This window comes from Engystomops pustulosus, chromosome 5, assembly GCF_040894005.1.
Source record: "Engystomops pustulosus chromosome 5, aEngPut4.maternal, whole genome shotgun sequence".
In the NCBI taxonomy this organism is placed as follows: Eukaryota; Metazoa; Chordata; class Amphibia; order Anura; family Leptodactylidae; genus Engystomops; species Engystomops pustulosus.
In genome coordinates, this window is record NC_092415.1 from 204864617 (window position 1) to 204887529 (window position 22913).

General features: G+C 46.4%; 1 protein-coding gene across 1 annotated transcript; it reads left to right on the forward strand.

Moving 5' to 3' along the window:
• The first annotated feature begins 303 nt into the window (after nucleotides 1-303).
• Nucleotides 304-21240, forward strand: TSPAN13 (tetraspanin 13). The gene is made up of 6 exons (XM_072154404.1): nucleotides 304-494; nucleotides 14602-14769; nucleotides 16685-16765; nucleotides 17784-17897; nucleotides 18177-18287; nucleotides 18785-21240. Exons 1-6 carry the CDS (start codon nucleotides 432-434, stop codon nucleotides 18857-18859), a joined length of 612 nt encoding a protein of 203 aa, XP_072010505.1. The 5' UTR covers nucleotides 304-431; the 3' UTR covers nucleotides 18860-21240.
• Nucleotides 21241-22913: the final 1673 nt, after the last annotated feature.

Consider the following 22913-nt stretch of genomic DNA (forward strand, 5'->3'; position numbering starts at 1 on the left):
GGGAGACATGTTTTTAATATTCAGAATAACCCCTTTAATTGAGACTTCTTATACAGTTTCTTTTACTTTTAATGTTGCATTGATCCAAAATATATATATAAATAAGTTCAGCCCTTGAGTGATTCATTATCTACTGCAAGAAGGTAAAAAAAGGAACTACTTGCCTATTTTTACAAGGTAAGTGACAGCAGGTGACACCTCTGTCCAGGAAAGGGTTAACCCACGCAGTTACTTTGTAACAATCCATTCATAAGCAGCAGAGGCCGCATGTCCGGGGCTGGGCTCCAGGGGGCGCTCCACAGTCAGCTATTACAATAGGTCTATATGTAAGAGAAAGAACCACCCTCCTCCTTTCTTCTCCACCTTACACAAGAGGTGGGGAGACATTGGTCACAGCTGTCGCATCCCACAGCTCCTGCCAAGCAGCCAACATGGTGTGTGGAGGCTTCACCTGCTCCAAGAACTCCTTATGTGTCCTCAACCTGCTCTATATTGTAAGTATTGGGGTCCCCCTTAACCCCTGCTGGTCAGGTCTGCTCAGTGTATAGAGGTAATGGTGGGGGGTGATCCCTCCATACTGTGCACCTGCTTCATCCAGTCCCCATTCATCAGCTGCTGGGGATAGTCCCAGCCCCCTGCCTGCTCCCTACCTCCCTGCCTGCTCCCTAACTCCCTGCCTGCTCCCTACCTCCCTGCCTGCCTGCCTGGATTGGGTTGCATCAGAAGCAGGGAGGCAGATCAATATCCTGCTTGATGAACAGGATATTCTTACCAGGCTGGTATTTTTAGATCTGCATAGTGCTGCAGGAGATGAGGCTTCTCTCAGGTTCTAGAAGCTGCTGCTATACAGTATACAGAGTGTATACAGTATAGACACATACTGCCAGTGCCCATATAGGAAATGTATATAGAGTGTGCACAGTATAGACACATACTGCCAGTGCCCATATAGGAAATGTATACAGAGTGTGCACAGTATAGATACATACTGCCAGTGCCTGGATAGGACATGTATACAGAGGGTGCACAGTATAGACACATTCTGCCAGTGCCCATATAGGAAATGTATATAGAGTGTGCACAGTATAGACACATACTGCCAGTGCCCATATAGGAAATGTATACAGAGTGTGCACAGTATAGATACATACTGCCAGTGCCTGGATAGGACATGTATACAGAGGGTGCACAGTATAGACACATTCTGCCAGTGCCTATATAGGAAATGTATACAGAGTGTGCATAGTATAGACACATACTGCCAGTGCCCATATAGGAAATGTATATAGAGTGTGCACAGTATAGATACATACTGCCTGAGCCCAGATAGGAAATGTATATAGAGGGTGCACAGTATAGACACATACTGCCAGAGCCCAGATAGGAAATGTATATAGAGTGTGCACAGTATAGACACATACTGCCAGTGCCCGTATAGGAAATGTATATAGAGGGTGCACAGTATAGACACATACTGCCAGTGCCCGTATAGGAAATGTACATAGTGTGCACAGTATAGACACATACTGCCAGTGCCCGTATAGGAAATGTATATAGAGTGTGCACAGTATAGACACATACTGCCAGTGCCTGTATAGGAAATGTATATAGAGTGTGCACAGTATAGACACATACTGCCAGTGCCTATATAGGAAATGTATACAGAGTGTGCACAGTATAGACACATACTGCCAGTGCCCGTATAGGAAATGTATACAGAGTGTGCACAGTATAGACACATACTGCCAGTGCCTGGATAGGACATGTATACAGAGTGTGCATAGTATAGACACATACTGCCAGTGCCTGGATAGGACATGTATACAGAGTGTGCACAGTATAGACACATACTGCCAGTGCCTGGATAGGACATGTATACAGAGTGTGCACAGTATAGACACATACTGCCAGTGCCTAGATAGGAAATATGTATAGAGTGTGCACAGTATAGACACATACTGCCAGTGCCTGTATAGGAAATGTATACAGAGTGTGCACAGTATAGATACATACTGCCAGTGCCTAGATAGGATATGTATTTCACTAGATTTCTGGATGATCACAATGTAACAGGGGGCTCTGTCTGCTGCTATTTGTTTTGTTTGTATTATTGGATACATTGTATCTTTGTGTTGTGTGTATCTGATACTCTGTATCTCTCTACGGGGATTACTTGATCTAATGCATCTGTCAAGTGAAATGATTGGATCCCCTGTGATCTGATACATTTGTATCTTTCTGTTCTTTATTGGGATACATTGTATCATACTTGTATATAAGTTCTATTGTGAGTATTGGATACTTTGCATTTTTATGATCTGATTTGTCTTCAAGTGTGATTATATAATATCTTATAATGGTTTATGGTGCATTTGAGATGATTTTTTTCCCCCAAGATTTACTTCTTAATATGAAATATAATCTCATAAGGCTTCTGTATATTTGAGCCCATACTAAATATTCATATACGTCCATGGAATATTCTATTGCACACTGTATAATGCTCTCAGGAAGTGTAGAATATACTGTATAGGGGACAGGTGGGTTGGTGATACAGACCCCCACGTGCTGAGCATCAATCAGGCTTTGTGAACATGAAATTCGTGAGATTAGATTAAGAAGCTGCACTGGGCACAGAATAGGGTGTTGATGTTTCTGGAAAGACCTAAGTTTTGTTATTTTTGTCATTGTGGATATGAAATACTCAAAGACTTTGTAGTTATATATATATATGGGTCCTATATGTCAGTGATTTAGAATTAGTGGTGATTTGACGATGTATATGTACTACAGGTCTATATAGATCCATACAGCAAATGATATGGTGGGGGGAGAGGGGGCCGGACCACATTTCTACATGATATTCATCACATTTGTGCCCACCCTATATAATATAATATAATAGGGTCATGTCATACTGACTGCATCCCTGTAGGTTTACTATAGGTCACTATGATCTCCCCCTCCCTGTGATGTAGCAGAGGGGGTGGGTTGTATTTCACCTGAATTATTGAGTATAGTAGGTTGTTTCCTGTCTCATGTCTCCTTCGCTTCTTGCTCTAGTTTAGCTCTGGAAATGTCAATCTGTATATTGTATGTGTGCGTGTATGTATATATATATCTATCTATCTCTTCATCCCCTGCAGTCTATCTCTATCATATATATATGTATATATACACACACACATACATATATATATATATCTCAAACCTGACCGCAGGGGATAAAGGTGCCAAGAATTTTTTTATATTTAATATCTGGAAACCATTGACAAGCCGGTGGATGGATCTAATAATGGAATTACTCACATTTTGGCTTGTGTTTGTATAAGACGGCTCACAGTAGGACGACATTGTACACTTTCAGGGATCCCCCGAGTGTTGTGTTGCATACCGCGTTGGTCCTTCGGCAGAACTTGTTGGTCCAGATTTATTTAAGTTTTTGCGTCAGTTTTCTGTCGGACTTTGCACTGAAAAGAACGTCTTTGGATCTTGCAATGTATTTATGAAGTGTCTGCGCCAGTTTTCTGTCCTGGCTGCTCTGTGTCTGCGTCAAAAAATGTTGCGCATAAAGGGGCGTCCGGTGCAGAGTCGGACCGCGCACCACAATTATTTACTTCACAGAATTGTATCACATGCTTTATGTTCCAGGTGCACCAAAAAAAAAACAATGGTGCCCACTTCCTGAGCAGCGCAGGGGGCGCCAGATTCATGGAGATCAGTATTATTTGTCACTGTATGACATATGATCAATTCTATCCATCTATTAGATGGGCGCATGTTGTACTATTTGTGCACTGTATATAGACATGTACATTTGCTCATGCACCGCTGCTGCTTGTACACCGTAAAGTAAGTTGTAAACTTTATTGTAGCGTAAAAAGACAAACGTGTGATTCTATTATTGAGGTTATTGTCATTTGAGCGCAGCCATGGTGCTATTTATTATGGTAGAGTAAATGGACCAATAAATGGTGTTATTTGATCAACCTATGGCGCTAGTAGGCTTGTGTTTACATTGCGTTTTGACATGACACTTATTTATAGTTGGGTTAATAGACAAATTCACCCGTAGGCTACATTCACACACACGTATGGGGGACGTATATACGGCCGATATACGTCCCCCATACACTTCTATGGGCTCACGGCCCTGTACGGGAGCAGTACAGTGCAGCACATGTGCGGCACCGTACCGCTCCGTAGCCCGGGGAAAGATAGGACATGTCGTATCTTTTCCCGTGATGCGGCGCCGTGCGCTGTATCTTCCTATGGAGAGGGGCGGGGGTGAGCAGCGCTCATCCCCTGCTCCTCTCCACAGCGCCGTAGTACGCTGTACGGCGGGCATACATCGTGTGAATGTAGCCTTAAAGGGCTTCTTCAGTGACATATAAGTTAGTTCCTAACTTACTGATCAGCGGGGGTCACATTTATACCCTCCCCCCCCCCCCCCATACCCCAAGATGAAGAGAGAAACTGGTCGCGCATGCGTTGGCTGCTCTATTCATCTCTATGGTGCCGGCTTAGATAGCCGAGCTTTCTTCATCTTTGGGTACAATGGATCCTCATTCCCATGATCTGTGGGGGTCTCATCACTGAAACCCCACCCACCAGCCAGTTAGCCCCTATCCTGTGGATAACTTGTATGTCACTGGAAAACCCCTTTAAGTGGGCAACTTAATTGGACTCTTTCTGGTTATTTGCAGCTGAGCCGGTTATACAGGTCTGTTAGCAGAAGGTGCAGGTCGTCATCCGGTGTAGGGTCAGCTCTGCCGTGTGCTGCACATTATAGATGTAGATATAATGACAGAATAGTGAACCCATCAATCGCAGCTTGTTGATGGTTTCCGGACAACAACATTCGACATAAAGACAGAAAGTAACGAAAAAAGCAAAGCAAATAGTGATAAAGCAATGTCACAGACGCGTCATGCGGCATACACTGCACGGTACAGGAAAACATCTGCGGTTTTGATCTGTATATATGGAGATCAACGAGGTCACCGAGGTCACCTGTGGGAACTTTTACCCATTCACCAACCAGAGGTCGGACGCTGATGTCAGATGAGACGGACCAGGTTATAAATTCTGTGGTCGTTCATTCGTCCCTCTAAGGTCGGTGGCACATGTGTGGTGCTTAAGTTTTTAGTCATGCGTTTTTAGTTATTCCCCAATTATCTTAATTAAAAATGGACAAAAACGGATGCGTTTTCAAAATGGGTTCAAAATGCCACGTGTGACCCCACCCTAAAGGTGATGCCGTGGTGTTTCTGGTCCGTTTTTAAGCATTCATTTTCAGTCTATTAAAAAAAGCATCCGTTTTCCCAATTATCTTAATAGATGATCAGGTTATAAGCAGCCAAACGCACGGTAAACTGTACAAAACGCATGCGTTTTTAAATGGACTGTGGCATCGCCCTCGCCTGTCTTTATAGACTACATCCCAAAAAACTCTCTGCACCCCATGGGCGGAATCGGATTTATAGGGTTTATTTGTTCCAGCTGATACAAGTTTATAAATGAATAAGCAGTAATAGAATCGTGAATGGATCCGAAACGCGTTGTTATCGTCACATACACGGGGTGACAGTCGGGGCAGATGGGTCCTGACACGTCATGGGGCAGTGATGCAGATATGATGAGTAAGGAGTCGCAGGGTGACATGTGGCAGGGCTGTGACCGGGAAGCGCGTGGGGGGGGGGGGATATTTACTTTGTAACTTTTACTTTTCCTGCTCTGGATTGTTACAGACTTCGTTGCTTCCTGCCAGGCGGAGGACCCGGTCTGTCCTGTTGGGTGACATTGCTGCCATAGCTGCAGGACCGGTGTCCAGGACCTGCTGTAATATAGGAACACGTGTGAATGAACACTGAGCTTTCTCTTTTATTACAGACTCCTTCTATATAGTCACAAGGTCACCCAGGAAAGGCTAGAAAACCGGCGACAATCTGACTCCCTGTAGCCTTATATTAGGGGAGACATAAGAATTGGAATGCATAGAGCAGCACAGAGTATTTCAGCAGCTGCTGATCATATTTGTGTGTGTGAGGTCTAACTATGATGCTGAGCAGTGTCAATGGGGATAAATAGGAGGTCACAGCAGCACAGAGTATTTCAGAAGAGGATCATGCGGATGTTGGACTATCCATCTATGAGTATTATGTTAGTAAGTACAGGAGGTACTTATACTGATACCATATACTTGAAGGTCACAGCAGTGCAGAGTATTACAGCAGGCGAGTTTGCTGATCTTTTTGGAGGTTGTACTTTCCATAAGAATGAATTGGGGTCACAGCAGCACAGAGTATTACAGCAGGTGAGTTTGCTGATCTTATTGGAGGTCACAGGTTGATCCATAGTGAAGGGGCAGGTTCCTGGCGTTGGCGCAGGACCAGGACGCTCACATGGCCGCTGACTATTATGTGAAAGTGTCAGAAGTAAAACCGGTTCATAGGGTGCAGCAGAGGTCACCCGGCAGCAGCTGTCATGTGACTGCTGATCTGTGCTCCGGTTCTGTGTGTAGCGTCACTGTGACACCTCGCTGTATGAAGCATGAGAGATAAATAACATGTGATGTATCATGTAGAGTGTGTATGTATTGTGCTGTGTAGGGTTGGGGTACGGTGTGTGAGCAGTGCCGTGTAGGGTTGGGGTACGGTGTGTGACGGCCGCCGTGTAGGGTTGGGGTACGGTGTGTGAGCGCTGCTGTGTAGGGTTGGGGTACGGTGTGTGAGCAGTGCCGTGTAGGGTTGGGGTACGGTGTGTGAGCAGTGCTGTGTAGGGTTGGGGTACGGGGTGTGAGCAGTGCTGTGTAGGGTTGGGGTACGGTGTGTGAGCAGTGCCATGTAGGGTTGGGGTACGGTGTGTGACGGCCGCCGTGTAGGGTTGGGGTACGGTGTGTGAGCGCTGCTGTGTAGGGTTGGGGTACGGTGTGTGAGCAGTGCCGTGTAGGGTTGGGGTACGGTGTGTGAGCAGTGCCGTGTAGGGTTGGGGTACGGTGTGTGAGCAGTGCTGTGTAGGGTTGGGGTACGGGGTGTGAGCAGTGCTGTGTAGGGTTGGGGTACGGTGTGTGAGCAGTGCCGTGTAGGGTTGGGGTACGGTGTGTGAGCAGTGCCGTGTAGGGTTGGGGTACGGTGTGTGAGCAGTGCCGTGTAGGGTTGGGGTACGGTGTGTGAGCAGTGCCGTGTAGGGTTGGGGTGCGGTGTGTGAGCAGTGCCGTGTAGGGTTGGGGTGCGGTGTGTGAGCAGTGCCGTGTAGGGTTGGGGTGCGGTGTGTGAGCAGTGCCGTGTAGGGTTGGGGTACGGGGTGTGAGCAGTTCTGTGTAGGGTTGGGGTACGGGGTGTGAGCAGTTCTGTGTAGGGTTGGGGTACGGGGTGTGAGCAGTGCCGTGTAGGGTTGGGGTACGGTGTGTGAGCAGTGCCGTGTAGGGTTGGGGTACGGTGTGTGAGCAGTGCCGTGTAGGGTTGGGGTACGGTGTGTGAGCAGTGCCGTGTAGGGTTGGGGTACGGGGTGTGAGCAGTGCCGTGTAGGGTTGGGGTACGGTGTGTGAGCAGTGCCGTGTAGGGTTGGGGTACGGTGTGTGAGCAGTGCCGTGTAGGGTTTGGGTACGGTGTGTGAGCAGTGCCGTGTAGGGTTTGGGTACGGTGTGTGAGCAGTGCCGTGTAGGGTTTGGGTACGGTGTGTGAGCAGTGCCGTGTAGGGTTTGGGTACGGTGTGTGAGCAGTGCCGTGTAGGGTTGGGGTACGGTGTATGTAATGTCATCATCCTGTGACACATGGAAAGTTCGCGCCTCTGATACCTGATAATCCGCACAGTGACACCTCAGGATCGCGCTGCGCAGTGTCATCGCAGTTACGTCTTCTCTCTTGGGGGCGAGGATCACTCCTGACCTGATTTATTCTCGAAGGTTCTGATAATGAGGAGTAAAAAGGGGGGGGGGGGTGATGCTACCACCGGTCTGGTTGCTAGGGGTGATGTTGGCGTCTCAGAGCTGATGATTTCTATGGATGACACTGTTATTAGTGTTGACATTCTGGTTGCTATGGGAGACCCCAGCTCCTTGCATCTTTCAGTGTACAGTCATGGCCATAAGTTTTGAGAATGATACAAATGGTAATTGTTACAAAGTCCCCGGCATCAGGTGTTATAATGGTAATTTGCATATTCTCCAGAATGTTATAAAGAGTGCAATGAATTGCTGTTAAGCTGATCAAAGTCAATATTTGCCTAGAAAATGAACTTTTTCCCCCAAAACACATTTCCCCTTCCTTGCAGGCGCCTTAGGCGGAGCAGCGGCCATGGTGTCAGTGATGTCTCCAGTAACACAGGTGCGGGGGCTGATGAGGACAGGGCTGGGGGACAATATGTCAGGATTAAGTAACAATCACACCCCTGGACACTTTACAAGGAGGCTGGGGCTTGGCATCATTGTTTCTCTTCTGTTACCCATGGTTATCTCTAAAGAAACACGTGCAGTCATCATTGCACTGCACAAAACTGGCCGAACAGGGAAGAGTATCGCAGCCAGAAAGATGTCACCTCAGTCACCAATCTATCGCATCATCCAGTAATCCAAGGAGAGAGGCGCCATTGTTACCAAAAAGGCTCCAGGGGCCCAAGAAGGAGCAGCAAGCGCCAGGAGCGTCTCTTACAAGTGTCTCAGCCTGGGGATGGGGCTCCCAGCATCGTAGAGCTCAGGAATGGCAGCAGCAGGTGTGAGGCATCTGCACGCACTGTGACACTGCGGAGACTCCTGGAGCAAGGCCTGGTGTCCAGGAGGGCAGCACAGAAGCCGCTTCTCTCCAGGACCCATCAGGGACAGACGGATATTCTGCAGGAGGTGCAGGGAGTGGACGCTGAGGACTGGGGGACAGACGGATATTCTGCAGGAGGTGCAGGGAGTGGACGCTGAGGACTGGGGTACAGACGGATATTCTGCAGGAGGTGCAGGGAGTGGACGCTGAGGACTGGGGGACAGACGGATATTCTGCAGGAGGTGCAGGGAGTGGACGCTGAGGACTGGGGGAAAGTCATTGTCTCTGATGAATCCCCTTTCCGATTGTTTGGAGAAGACAAGGTGAGCGATGCCCCAGTCCTGTCTCCTGCACCTGTAAAGCTCCTGCAGCCATTCATGTGGGGGGGGGGGGGGAGGGGGCGGCTTCTCAGCCAAGGGAATCGCCTAATAACACCTCCATGAATAAAGAATGGAGCAGAATGTCCTCCAGGAGCCGCTTCTCCCGACCCTCCAGGAGCAGATGGTGATGAGCAGAGCCTCCTCCAGCATGATGGAGCACCGGCCATAAAGGGGAGAACTAAATGGTGCAGGGAACAGAACACAGAGATTCTGGGTCCATGGCCCCGGGAACAGAACACAGAGATTCTGGGTCCATGGCCCGGGAACAGAACACAGAGATTCTGGGTCCATGGCCCGGGAACAGAACACAGAGATTCTGGGTCCATGGCTCCGGGAACAGAACACAGAGATTCTGGCTCCATGGCTCCGGGAACAGAACACAGAGATTCTGGGTCCATGGCCCGGGAACAGAACACAGAGATTCTGGGTCCATGGCTCCGGGAACAGAACACAGAGATTCTGGGTCCATGGCTCCGGGAACAGAACACACAGATTCTGGGTCCATGGCCCGGGAACAGAACACAGAGATTCTGGGTCCATGGCTCAGGGGACAGAACACAGAGATTCTGGGTCCATGGCTCAGGGGACAGAACACAGAGATTCTGGGTCCATGGCTCCGGGAACAGAACACACAGATTCTGGGTCCATGGCTCAGGGGACAGAACACAGAGATTCTGGGTCCATGGCTCAGGGGACAGAACACAGAGATTCTGGGTCCATGGCCCGGGAACAGAACACAGAGATTCTGGGTCCATGGCCCGGGAACAGAACACAGAGATTCTGGGTCCATGGCCCGGGAACAGAACACAGAGATTCTGGGTCCATGGCTCAGGGGACAGAACACAGAGATTCTGGGTCCATGGCCCGGGAACAGAACACAGAGATTCTGGGTCCATGGCCCGGGAACAGAACACAGAGATTCTGGCTCCATGGCTCCAGGAACAGGGGGTGGGTGGGGGGTGTGATATCCGCAGCCTCATCCCACCACCCCCCTTCCCCAGACTGCGGCCTGGTGTCGCTGCGCACGCAGTGGTTACCATGGAGACGGCCACCACCATTCAGCCATTGTCGGAGCCTCTGAAGGGTTCAGTCACTCGATCACAAATGGCTCAAACTAGGGGTTAAGTCCCCGGGTCACAGGTCGCAGGGTGCAAGCCCCCGGGAACACGGTGGAGGCCCAGTCTCTCATGTGTCGTCATGGCATCCAGAACCCATGTCCTGGCTTATCCCGGCTCCTGAGCGGCACACGGGCGTAATGTTACACCTTTACCTGTAACAGATGAGAAGAATTTCCAATTACATAGTTAACATTTCATGTTTACAAAACGTAATGTTAACAGAATGTAATAAGGAAAATCTCCTCCTCTGTTGTATTGTGTTTAAGAACGCCACGTGTGAACACAGCCTTACTCCTCATAGCCCCCCCCCGACTGATGCAGAGCCCGGGCGGGAGCCCCCCCGACTGATGCAGAGCCCGGGCCGGAGCCCCCAGGATTGTGGGATTGTACCCAGCTTTCCCTGAACCCTAAATAACAAGTTTACCTGGTAATGTAATGATACATGTTCTAATCACCCATGGATTCTTTGCCATTCAGAATTCTCGGAAAGCTGAATTATAATTACACGTTCTCCAGCTTTCTCAGACTCCTGAGTGGCACATCAGCCCGGCACACCCCTTGCTTCTCTTTTTTCCTTTATTACTAGTCATTTAAGTTGTCTAGAAAAGTAGGGTGACCAGTGCAGCCATCACCCAGCTTTCTGCGTGTCCTGCATAGCAAAGTGACTTAGATGTGTAATGGTACATCCCTTGGTTTGCCATTCAGATCTTTTGGAAAGCTGAATGAAGAAAGCGAGAGACAGATAAACAAGTGAATAAAATCATTAACCCTTTGATCGATAAGATTTTTATCGGGATTTTTTTCCTCTTTTATCCCACTTTTTGGTATTTGTGAGGAATGCGGCTCTGCAGCAGCTGCGGCCTCCGATGACCTTTGTGATTGAGCCTCTTTGTTGTGCGCTGAGGCCGTGACTCAGGGTTCAGACACATCATCTATTGTCCCTGTAGAAATAGGCGCCTATTGCTTTAAGAAATTTTGGAGACTGTAGCACAAAATCTCACAATCTATATAAAAAGTTGTCTCCTTCTGTTTGCAGCTTTCTGTGTGAGCGGAGGATTACACATAAGATCATTACTATTCAGACCCCTCTGTAGTCGTTGTGTATACTTATGCAGTCAGTTGCTTAATCTTTGCAATACATTGTATAAAATGAATTAATTCTGCCTTAAAGGGGTTGTCCACTTCAAGCAAAGAATTTATATTGTTTGTATAAAGAAAAGTCAGGCAAGTTTCTGTTTCAATTCAATTTTCTAGATCTCTGCTTGCTGTTATTCAACAGGAAGCTTCCTCTTGATAAAAACTGGTACCTGGTCATGTGATTCCACACAGGTGCACAGCTCGTTATATCCCTGGTCATGTGATGTCACACAGGTGCACAGCTCGTTATATCCCTGGTCATGTGATGTCACACAAGTGCACAGCTCGTTATATCCCTGGTCATGTGATGTCACACAGGTGCACAGCTCGTTATATCCCTGGTCATGTGATGTCACACAGGTGTACAGCTCGTTATATCCCTGGTCATGTGATGTCACACAGGTGCACGGCTCATTATATCCCTGGTCATGTGATGTCACACAGGTGCACGGCTCGTTATATCCCTGGTCATGTGATGTCACACAGGTGCACGGCTCATTATAACACAGAGCGCTGATTACTTTAAAGAGCCGTGCACCTGTGTGACATCACATGACCAAGAATATAACGAGCAGTGCCCCTGTGTGACGTCACATGACCAGGGATATAACGAGCAGTGTACCTGTGTGACATTACCTGACCAGTGGGTATATAATGAGCAGTGCTCCTGTGTGTCATCACATGACCAGATATATAACAAGCTGTGCACCTGTGTGACATCCCATGACCAGGTGTATAACGAGCTGTGCACCTGTGTGACATCACATGACCAGGGATATAACGAGCCGTGCACCTGTGTGACATTACCTGACCAGTGGTTATATAATGAGCAGTGCCCTGTGTGACATCACATGACTATGGATATAATGAGCAGTGCACCTGTCTGACATCACATGATTAGGGATATAAAGAGCCCTGCACCTGTCTGACATCACATGACCAAAGACCAGTTTTGAGCTATAGCGAGTAAACAATGAAAATTTCTATAGAATGACAGCAAGCAGAGATCTAGAAAACCAGGAAATGATACAGAAAGTTTATTGAAAAATATAAATAAACAATATAAATTCTTTGCTGAAAGTGGACAACCCCTTTAATTAAAAATCTCAAGTCGTTTTGGGTTTGCAGCACCTGACCAGATCAATGTGCAGGCTATGAACAGCCCATGTGTATTGATGGGTCACTCCATCGCCTCGGCTCCTGCTATCACTACACCCATATGAATAATACAAGGATCAGACTACACAAGGTTTGTAGTCTGTTACCATGAACACACATAGGTTTTGCACCGGAGCTGTATACATACGATATCCATATACTATCCTTTATATGGAGCCTCCATAGCCCGGTGATTGAGGCGTCTCCTGGGGTCGTCCTGTCACATGACGTCTTTTTCCTGGTCCAATTCTGCCTTTCTTTCATTCTGATCCAGAGGAAGAGCTGGAAATGTCTGTGGAGCGGAGGACATCCTCTGCAGCCTCACAATCCATCACCGGCTCCTAACCAGACCAGGAAAGTGAGATCCTACATTGTGTACGGCCTCTGTGCAGATGTAGCAGAGCTGAACGTGTCCATGTGCTGAATGGATTCTATTCCAGATACCTTTCACCTGCGCTGACACATTGTAACGAAGCAGGAGAGAGATTAGTGCTGCTGGTTATTATTGGGACTTTCTGAACAGTGACGGATGGGAATGTAAGGGTTAACCATGGAGCAGATTTTCCAGTTTTCGGTGGCGTGACCCGCTGAGGTCATCCTGCTAAGACTGAAACCCTGAGTCACATGTGGCCAACTAGGACTCCCAGCTCCTCACTAAGGGATATCTACTGTGTTATCATGGGCTGGGGAAAGCTGGGTGACCACCGGGCTGGGGAAAGCTGGGGGGACCACCGGGCTGGGGAAAGCTGGGGGGACCACCGGGCTGGGGAAAGCTGGGGGGACCACCGGGCTGGGGAAGGCTGAAGGGAGAACCGGGCTTGGGAAAGTTGGGTGACCACCGGCGTGACTCACTAACACGAGCAAAACTTTCCTGGACTCCCTGAATGACACGTATATGGACGACTTCCTGCAGACGTAATTACATTTGCTGTTCTGGGGTCTGGAAAAGTTGGGTGTCTACTTTGGTTAAATCATTAGAAGTTATGTGTAGCCATTTTCTTTTTCAATCTGGGAAAGCTGAGTCTCTATCAAGTATTTGAGGTGATCGATCACCATCATTAGAGAAGATTTGGGGTCTGATTACACATCTCTCCAGGGACAATACATAACACTGACTACAGAGAGCACAGAGCACAGCAGTGTGAGGTCTGATTACACATCTCTCCAGGGACAATACATAACACTGGCTGCAGAGAGCACAGAGCACAGCAGTGTGAGGTCTGATTACACATCTCTCCAGGGACAATACATAACACTGACTACAGAGAGCACAGAGCACAGCAGTGTGAGGTCTGATTACACATCTCTCCAGGGACAATACATAACACTGGCTGCAGAGAGCACAGAGCACAGCAGTGTGAGGTCTGATTACACATCTCTCCAGGGACAATACATAACACTGGCTGCAGAGGGCACAGAGCACAGCAGTGTGAGGTCTGATTACACATCTCTCCAGGGACAATGCATAACACTGGCTGCAGAGAGCACAGAGCACAGCAGTGTGAGGTCTGATTGCACATCTCTCCAGGGACAATACATAACACTAGCTGCAGAGAGCACAGAGCACAGCAGTGTGAGGTCTGATTACACATCTCTCCAGGGACAATACATAACACTGGCTGCAGAGGGTACAGAGCACAGCAGTGTGAGGTCTGATTACACATCTCTCCAGGGACAATACATAACACTGGCTGCAGAGAGCACAGAGCACAGCAGTGTGAGGTCTGATTACACATCTCTCCAGGGACAATACATAACACTGGCTGCAGAGAGCACAGAGCACAGCAGTGTGAGGTCTGATTATACATCTCTCTTGGGACAACACATAACACTGGCTGCAGAGATCACAGAGCACAGCAGTGTGAGGTCTGATTACACATCTCTCCAGGGACAATACATAACACTGGCTGCAGAGAGCACAGAGCACAGCAGTGTGAGGTCTGATTACACACTGGCTTGCCTACTGACAGATGCACTTTAATGGTGGGCATCACCCAGCTTTCCCAGAAGCAGAAGATGATGAATAACATATGTTTGTTGTCTCCTCTCCTGTAGATGGTCAGCCTCCTGCTGATCGGTATAGCTGCCTGGGGGATCGGTTTCGGCCTCATCTCCAGTCTGCGTGTGGTAGGAGTCGCTGTCGCGGTCGGGATCCTCCTGTTCCTCATCGCCCTCGTGGGGTTAATTGGAGCCATTAAGCATCACCAGGTTCTGCTGTTCTTTGTATCCTTTTACAGTCTCATAAATGTTGTGATATTCGGGTTGTGTAATAACGTTATTATCTGTAATATCTGCAGCGTCAGGTAACGGGAAGATCTGCCACGTGGTGTGGACCTAAGCCCTAATGTCACAGGTGACTCAGCACTAATACAGATGCCACCACTAGGGGGAGATAACCACATATAGATCTGTATGCAGGGAGCTCCCCCTACTGGTGGCTGCAGGCAGATAGAATTTCTTTGAAGTCTGTGACTACAATATAACATAATGCACTGTGTTTCATGTTTAAAGCTACATTTAAGCATTGTATGCAAAACCATAGCAATCAAATACTACACACAGCTGAGGGGTTGATACAATTGCATCCAGTCTCAACAATCCTCTCTAAGGTAAACAAGTAAACAGCCTGACTGATACATTGTAACAAAAGGAGCAGGAGAGTTATTTGTGCAGCTGATGTGTTTAGCTCACAGAGGACTGTCCAGACTGGATACAATTGTAACAAACCCCCAGCTGTGAAAAGTATGTATGTGTTCATCTAATGATTGGGGGATAAGTAACTTTAGTGGGGCAATCCCTTTATCATGCAGTGGGAGCGCTGCTCTGGAGGTGACTGGGCACAATACCAGCACTACAGCCCCTTCGTTATCTGGATTCTGGGGGTCTTGAGGTTGGACCCCACAGTGATGACCTGGTGGAGCCCTATTTTCAGAGCTTGTGGGTGGCACAGTATAGCCATATACTGTGTGTGTGGCGGTATATTCCTGTCATATCCTCAGACAATAGAAGACAATAATCACTTTACAGAAGCAATTCCCAGTGCGACGCTTTACAGCACAAATGACTCGTTACAGTGTGTCATGCAGCGTGCTGTGACTGGCCCCGGGGCCGTGCGAGCGGCAGGTGCGGCACTGAGTCACCGTGTCATTAGATGCCAGTGTTTGGTTAGTGGGAGCAGCTGCCATACAGTGCACGCAGGACACAGCCAACAAGCTATCAGTGCGTGGTCAGCACGGGGTTAAAAATGGGGTGCTGCAGGGGACATTGCGATGACAGGATAGGCAGAAAATTTTAGGGGATGTCCATTGCCGCCTTCTAAAATCAGCACAAAACTTACCCCTGCTCAATGCTTGGTATTGCAGATCAGTTGCAGTACCAGACACGGCCATTGCACAGAGGTGGCGCTGCTTTATAGGAAACCGCTGTGTTTTCACTATTACCTCTATATGCCCTTTATAATATATTTTAGTAATTATTGAAGCATATGGTTCATATCCAATATGAAAGCAATATCGATGCTTGCTGTCAGGGAACTGAAGCAGTGTGTCGCTTATGACAGCTGAGGGTTTGTTACAATTATAGACAGGGTGAACAATGTGAGTTAAACAGCGTGTGACAAAGAAACGATCGGTAAAATGTAACAAACTGTATGGAGATGGGAGATGGGTGCTACGTTTTTCCTGTACTGATACATTGTAACAATTTGTCAGCTGACTGATACAATGACCCACATTTATTATAGCCCCTGCGCCAGTTTTCTGTTGGATGTTCTGTCGCCCCATGTTTAAGTTGCACCAAATATAGGTTGGTGCCCTCTGTCGGAGCAGTGCAGGGGGCACCACAAATCCTGAATCTGGCGCCCCCTGCATACTACACAGGACACTGCACACAGTTACTACTTACCACTGTAGTTTAGGTAAGTGCAGGGGAAATAGATATAAGTCGGCTCCAGTTCTAATAGAATGTTACAAAGTCAAATGTATCAATGCGCTTCCATCCTAATGGTTTGTTACAATGTATCAGTGCAGGTAACATGTAACAACCCCTGACCAGGAGATCTGTGTTACACTTCTGGGGCCAAAAAATATGACTTTCCACAGGAAATCCATGAATCCCATCCTTAACGTGTCGCGTCCAGTACATGATCATCCTCTTCCTGGTGTTTGTCGTCCAGTTCTCCGTGTCCTGCGCTTCTCTGGCATTAAACACCCAACAGCAGGTATTGTACCCACCCATGTGTCCATATACAAGGTGCCTGTACTGTGACATCCACATCCGGAGCACCAGACACATATTAATGTATATGAGAATGGTGTAGTACCTTATTCCACCTGCGGGGGCGCTGCAGGGAAGATGGGATATTGGTTAATTCTTTAGAAAACAGGCGATCACCGGGGATCTGATCTGTGATGTCCACATTTTGAATCCTGTGAGGTTAGGAAGCCCCTAGCATCCGGTCTCTGTCTCCGCTTACGTCAGATCCGATTTGGAATGGGAATGACTGCAGGAAATGGGTGATGATGGGGTTAAAACTGGGCAGCATCTAATTGGCTTGCATTTAAAGGGGATTTCTAGGATTTAGATTCTGATGACCTCTCCTAAGACAAGGTCATTAGGGTCAGAGTGACACCAGACCCCATCCTGACCAGCTGATATCAAGAGCATAAAGAGAGAAGCAATAGCTCCATCTACTTGGTAGTGGCAAAGCCAAGTTACTGCAGTGCAACGTGTATGCAAGTGAGTAGGAGCTGCAATACCCAGCTTGGCCACTATACAGTTTGTACAGCTGTGTTTTTACCGCAGCTCCTCATATCAAGTGATCAGTGGGTGAGTCATAAATTGGACCCCCATGTATTGGACCTTCAGAATATTGGAGAACCCCTTTAAGTGTAGGGTCCCTTTAGTACTGAAGTTTATGTAATGATGTATTTGAATATAGTTTTCTCCATAAAGGATTTGTTTCAATGTTACTCTTCCCTTCTATGTAGCGATTCTCTAAGCCTCTAGCGCCCCCTATGGGTAGTGTACAGCATTGCATCCCAGCAATTGTTAACCCTGTAAAGTTCATCAGCGTAACCCGGATAGACGGTGGTCAGCTTCACCTGCAGGGCGGTCAGAGTGTACTCCGGACTAATAGCTGGGGGGGGGGGGGGGTTGTAGTTGGAAGACCCCTTTAATTCTGCACCTGGTGTAAATTATCATGGAATCCAGACACCGATTTCCCATTTCTCCTGCAGAACGAGCTCCTGGAAGTCGGGTGGAACCACACAGCGTCCGCGAGGTCCGACATCGAGAAAACCTTTAACTGCTGCGGATTTCACTACTACGATAAGAGCGACCCCTGCGATGCGGTGAGTGTATGCAGGACACGCTGCAAAGGTCATGGGGTGACCTCTGAACCCCTTTAATCATATAATCTCAATATTTGGCTCTGAGTGTCAGATCTATAAGGGGATCACATGGGTGCAGTCTGCCCGATCCAATGTATAGGGAGCCAAGCAGATTCTGGATCTTTAACCCCCTAGATACCTGCTACTGGTTATGACTACATGCAATGTCACGTGTGATGGCGGCCATATTGGAATAGTAACCTGATGTCATAATTCCTCCCCCCTCCCCCCCTCCTTTAGGCTTGTGCTAAAACCCCAACCTGTACAACATGTGGATCGGTCATTGAGAAGCACGCGGAGGAGGTGCTAAGAATTGTGGGAGGGGTCGGATTCTTCTTCAGCTTTACTGAGGTAGGTCGGGGTGGTCGTCATCTCGGTAAAATCTGCTTTCTCACAAGTGTCTTGTAATTTATAGTAATTTTGTGGGGTTTTTTTGTGATTTCTATTGGGTTTGAATTTTTGCTGATGTAAAAAAAAACAAATTATAAATCTGCACCACAGTGTAAATTATTGGGGAGGACTAGAGGTGGACGTATAACCTGTTCAGCTGAAATCCACAGGATCTGATTAATTCTGTACATACAGGATAGACATAATGTAAAAGTAAACCTTTAAAAAAATCAGCCTTCCTGCAGCCACCACTAGGGGGAGCTCAGGAGCTAAATGTATACTGTGAAATCCTACAGCTCCCTCTAGTGGTGGCTGAAGGTTAGAAGAATTATATCTCAATGAAATAGTGCAAAAAAAATGATCTACATCCACAAATTTCAGCAAAAGAAGAATTTTATGTTTACTTTTTAAATTTTTTCTTTTTTAAAGAATGTAATTTTTTTTTTTTTTTTTTTCAGATCCTTGGCGTTTGGCTGACCTACAGATACAGAAACCAGAAGGATCCGCGGGCCAATCCCAGTGCGTTTCTTTGATTTGAAATCTCGTTTTTTCTAGGACTCTTCTCCGTCACCTTCAGCTCCTCTGATTTGCTGTGGTTGATTTTTGTTTGATGGACTTGAATTTTTTTTTTGTTCTCTTTCCCCTTTTACACTGGATGTAGAAAAAGCATTATCGTATATGGTCCGAATAGCTAAACAAAAACTCAAAAAAACCCATTAATTAAGTTTGGGAAATTATGGAAACGTTCCATAAAAATCACTTTAAAAAACACCAAGCAATAGATTTTACCTCTTCGTTACCAGTTATTTGCAGGTTACCGAGACATTTCTGTTTAATCAAAGATCATCCTCATTTGGTTTCTGCGATCAGTCGATCGGTGGTGGGGGGGAGGGGTTGGGTGATATGGCCACACCCTCTTTACAATTTGAAATTTAGGGGCGGGGCTATAATTTTTTTTTTTTTTTTTTTTTTTTTTTTTTAATTTTCTAAGATTTTGGGGTGAGGTGTTTCAGATGGTGACTTACATTTCAAAGTAAAGGGTCCATAAGAAAAGTTTTAGGGTTTCAGGACTGTGAATTGGGAGATTTGAAGGTCAAATCCTAAATCTAGTGCAATAACTGATTATAATTTAGTTTTAATTACCTGCACAGAGTTGCCCATTATCCTTATAGTGTATTCTGGGCATCATAGTGCATGTGACTAGGTGGACAGTGATGGTTGCTGGATGTTCTTTATGCTATACAGTGGACTGACTCCTCTTGGTGCACAGACTGCAAATAAACTCTCTAACTAATACAGTCCTGTGATCACAGCAGCCTCTGCACTGATTCAAACACTGTATGGTGAAGCCAGGCAGCCATTTTTGTGTGATTTGCTATTTTGATATCAACATCTACATGCATGTTCTATGTGCTGTAGCGTGGACTGCCTCCTCTTAGTTCACAGACTGTAAATGAATCTTCTACAGCCCTGTGATCACAGCAGCCTCTGCACCGATGCACAGTATACAGTGTAGACACGATGTCTTCTCTTTGTGACTACCATGTTTGCCTATATGACATGTACAGTGGTGGTCGCAGGATATTCTATATACTATACAGTGGACTTCCTCGTCCTAGTACACAGACTTTGAATTGGTACAGAGGCTGCTGTGATCAAAGGACTGAATTATCTAGAAGGTTTATTTGAACAGCATATTGTGTAGCCAGGCAGTTATTTCTGGGTGACTACTATCACGCTACCAGTGTCTATATGAATATTCTATGTGCTGTAGCGTGTACTGCCTCATTTTAGTTCAGAGACTGTGAATAAATCTTCTATATAATCCAGTCCCGTGATCACAGCAGCCTCTGCACTGATTCACAGTATATGATGTAGCCATGATGTCTTCTCTTTGTGACTACCATCTTTGCCCATATGACATGTACAGTGGTGGTCGCAGGATATTCTATATACTATACAGTGGACTTCCTCGTCCGAGTACACAGACTTTGAATTGGAACAGAGGCTGCTGTGATCAAAGGACTGAATTATATAGAAGGTTTATTTGAACAGCAAATTGTGTAGCCAGGCAGTTATTTCTGGGTGACTACTATCACGCTACCAGTGTCTATATAAATATTCTATGTGCTGTAGCGTGGACTGCCTCATTTTAGTTCAGAGACTGTAAATAAATCTTCTATATAATCCAGTCCTGTGATCACAGCAGCCTCTGCACTGATTCACAGTATACAGTGTAGCCACAATGTCTTCTTCTCTGGGTGACTTACATCTTTGTCCATATAGCTACATGTACAGTGGTGGTCATGGGATAGTCTATATGCTATACAGTGGACTGCCTCTTTCTAGTACACAGACTTATTTCTGGTCCATCACAAGGTCACATTGCAGTCAATATTTAGGGTTTTGTACCTAGAATGGCCCAATGCTGTAGACTTCATGCTATTTTAAGTTTTGGGGCTCAAAGCATTAAACTCCGCCCCTGATCCCTACCAACAAGTAACATTCAATTAGATACAAAGTAACGCTACAAAAACTAGAGTCTAGGTATGGAAATCCCCAAAATTCCGGAGCCAAGCCACTCGGAGAGGCGCACCGTAGTTTCACGTGTCATTCATTTCAATGGCGGCTTTTTTGTGTTTGTATATATGGTAGAAAAGACGTAAAAAAAAATGAATAAGAAAAAAGCGTATTTTTGTAAATTTGGCCCCAAAATTTTAAAAAGTGTTAATTTTGCGGATTTCTTTTGAAAAAAAAAAAAACAACATATAAGATCATCTAAGATTTTTGAGTGGATTTATGGATCAGTATAATTTGTGTTGATGATTACATTTGATCAGGAAGTTATTGCTTTTTGTAAATTTTTGTATAAGTTTGTAATAAAAAAAAAAAAAAAGTACTTTGTACTAAACTTGGACGCACGGGGTCGGAGATTGGTGTTGGGCTATAAGGCTGATGGGACCAGTGACCTCTGTATTTTGCTCATGTCGCCGCCCCCGCTTAACTGATGCCATTTAAACTGCATGAGTGGGCGGGGCTATGATATGAATCGTTTTTTTTTTGCTCCACCCCTTTGTTCTGCACATAGCATAACTGTATGTTATAGGAGCAACACTTAACCTATGGGGTCCTGACCATAATTTTACTAAGTTGTCTCCTTTTATTTCTTAACTGAGGGGCGGGGCTATGCTATAAATTAGTGTTATGCTCCACCCACTTGGTCAGCAAGAAAAAGCCATAGAAAGTATGTTAAATGTTCTAAACAACCCAACCCATGGGGGTCCTCAAATTAACATCTCAGAATAGGAAACTCGACTGAGCCCCCACCCCCCCTGCACCACAAGCCGATCCAGTTGTCTAGAATCCGAACTGTAGAGATACAGAGATACACGTTGCACTGATTTACTCCGATCTGTATGTGTAAAGTAATATTTATAGAAGATGTGCGCTCGCTACTTCGGGGGCTTCACTCCCTTCCTAGAGACTTATTTAAAGGGCCGGCGATGATTTTGCGCGCCCCGACCTCTGTAGCAGTAGATGAGTAGAGATAGGACTATGATATTGTTTCCTTTTCCTTTGTCATATTTTCGGGATGATACTTTTTGTGTTACTTGTATTATTGTAATAATAAAACACTTTGTAATCTGTATCAGTTTTAGGGTTCATGTCATTACATTGTATTGACCCCTGATTTGTCTCCATTGCTGTCTGCCGGTGTCACATGCAGCAGGGGGTGAGGGGGGGGGCCGGGGGGGACCAATAAGAATTTAAGGTTGTCTAGGATGTGAAGAAGTGTTCCTCTTGTTCTCCGACTCAGTCTGGTATAGGAGGTCTCCAATATGGTTATAATATATGTTATAATATGGTTGTGCTGTAATACCTGCCACGGCCTGTGAATGAGGAGGGCGCTGTATCAGGAATAAGACATCCCCATGTCCCATATCTGTCCAAACAGATAATTTAAGTTCTACACAAGCCATTAAAATGTGGTCTACCCCTTTAAGACTTGGTCATTATATGACTTTGATGTGGAGATCTATCCTTAAAGGGAATCTGCCAGCAACTTTTTACCATAAAAGTCCTGCAGTCAGAGATTTGTGTTGTCCCTGGAGAGATGTGTAATCAAAACTTTTGTTTGTGTAACAGCAGGACTATGATGTATGGATTTATATTCCAGGATTGTAGCTTCTCCAAGTGCATGGGGGTGTCCTCACACTGCTGTGCTCTGTGCTCTCTGCAGCCAGTGTAAGGTATTGTCCCTGGAGAGATGTGTAATCAGTCCTCACACTGCTGTGCTCTGTGCTCTCTGCAGCCAGTGTTATGTATTGTCCCTGGAGAGATGTGTAATCAGACCTCACACTGCTGTGCTCTGTGCTCTCTGCAGCCAGGGTTATGTATTGTCCCTGGAGAGATGTGTAATCAGACCTCACACTGCTGTGCTCTGTGCTCTCTGCAGCCAGGGTTATGTATTGTCCCTGGAGAGATGTGTAATCAGACCTCACACTGCTGTGCTCTGTGCTCTCTGCAGCCAGTGTTATGTATTGTCCCTGGAGAGATGTGTAATCAGACCTCACACTGCTGTGCTCT

Bases quoted from the DNA above. Each gene is read 5' to 3' on its own strand.
- TSPAN13 (XM_072154404.1), top strand. From the start codon at position 432: ATGGTGTGTGGAGGCTTCACCTGCTCCAAGAACTCCTTATGTGTCCTC. The intron at 495-14,601 runs GTAAGTATTGGG...CCTCTCCTGTAG, and splicing joins TCCTCAACCTGCTCTATATT to ATGGTCAGCCTCCTGCTGAT. The intron at 17,898-18,176 runs GTGAGTGTATGC...CCCCTCCTTTAG, and splicing joins AGAGCGACCCCTGCGATGCG to GCTTGTGCTAAAACCCCAAC.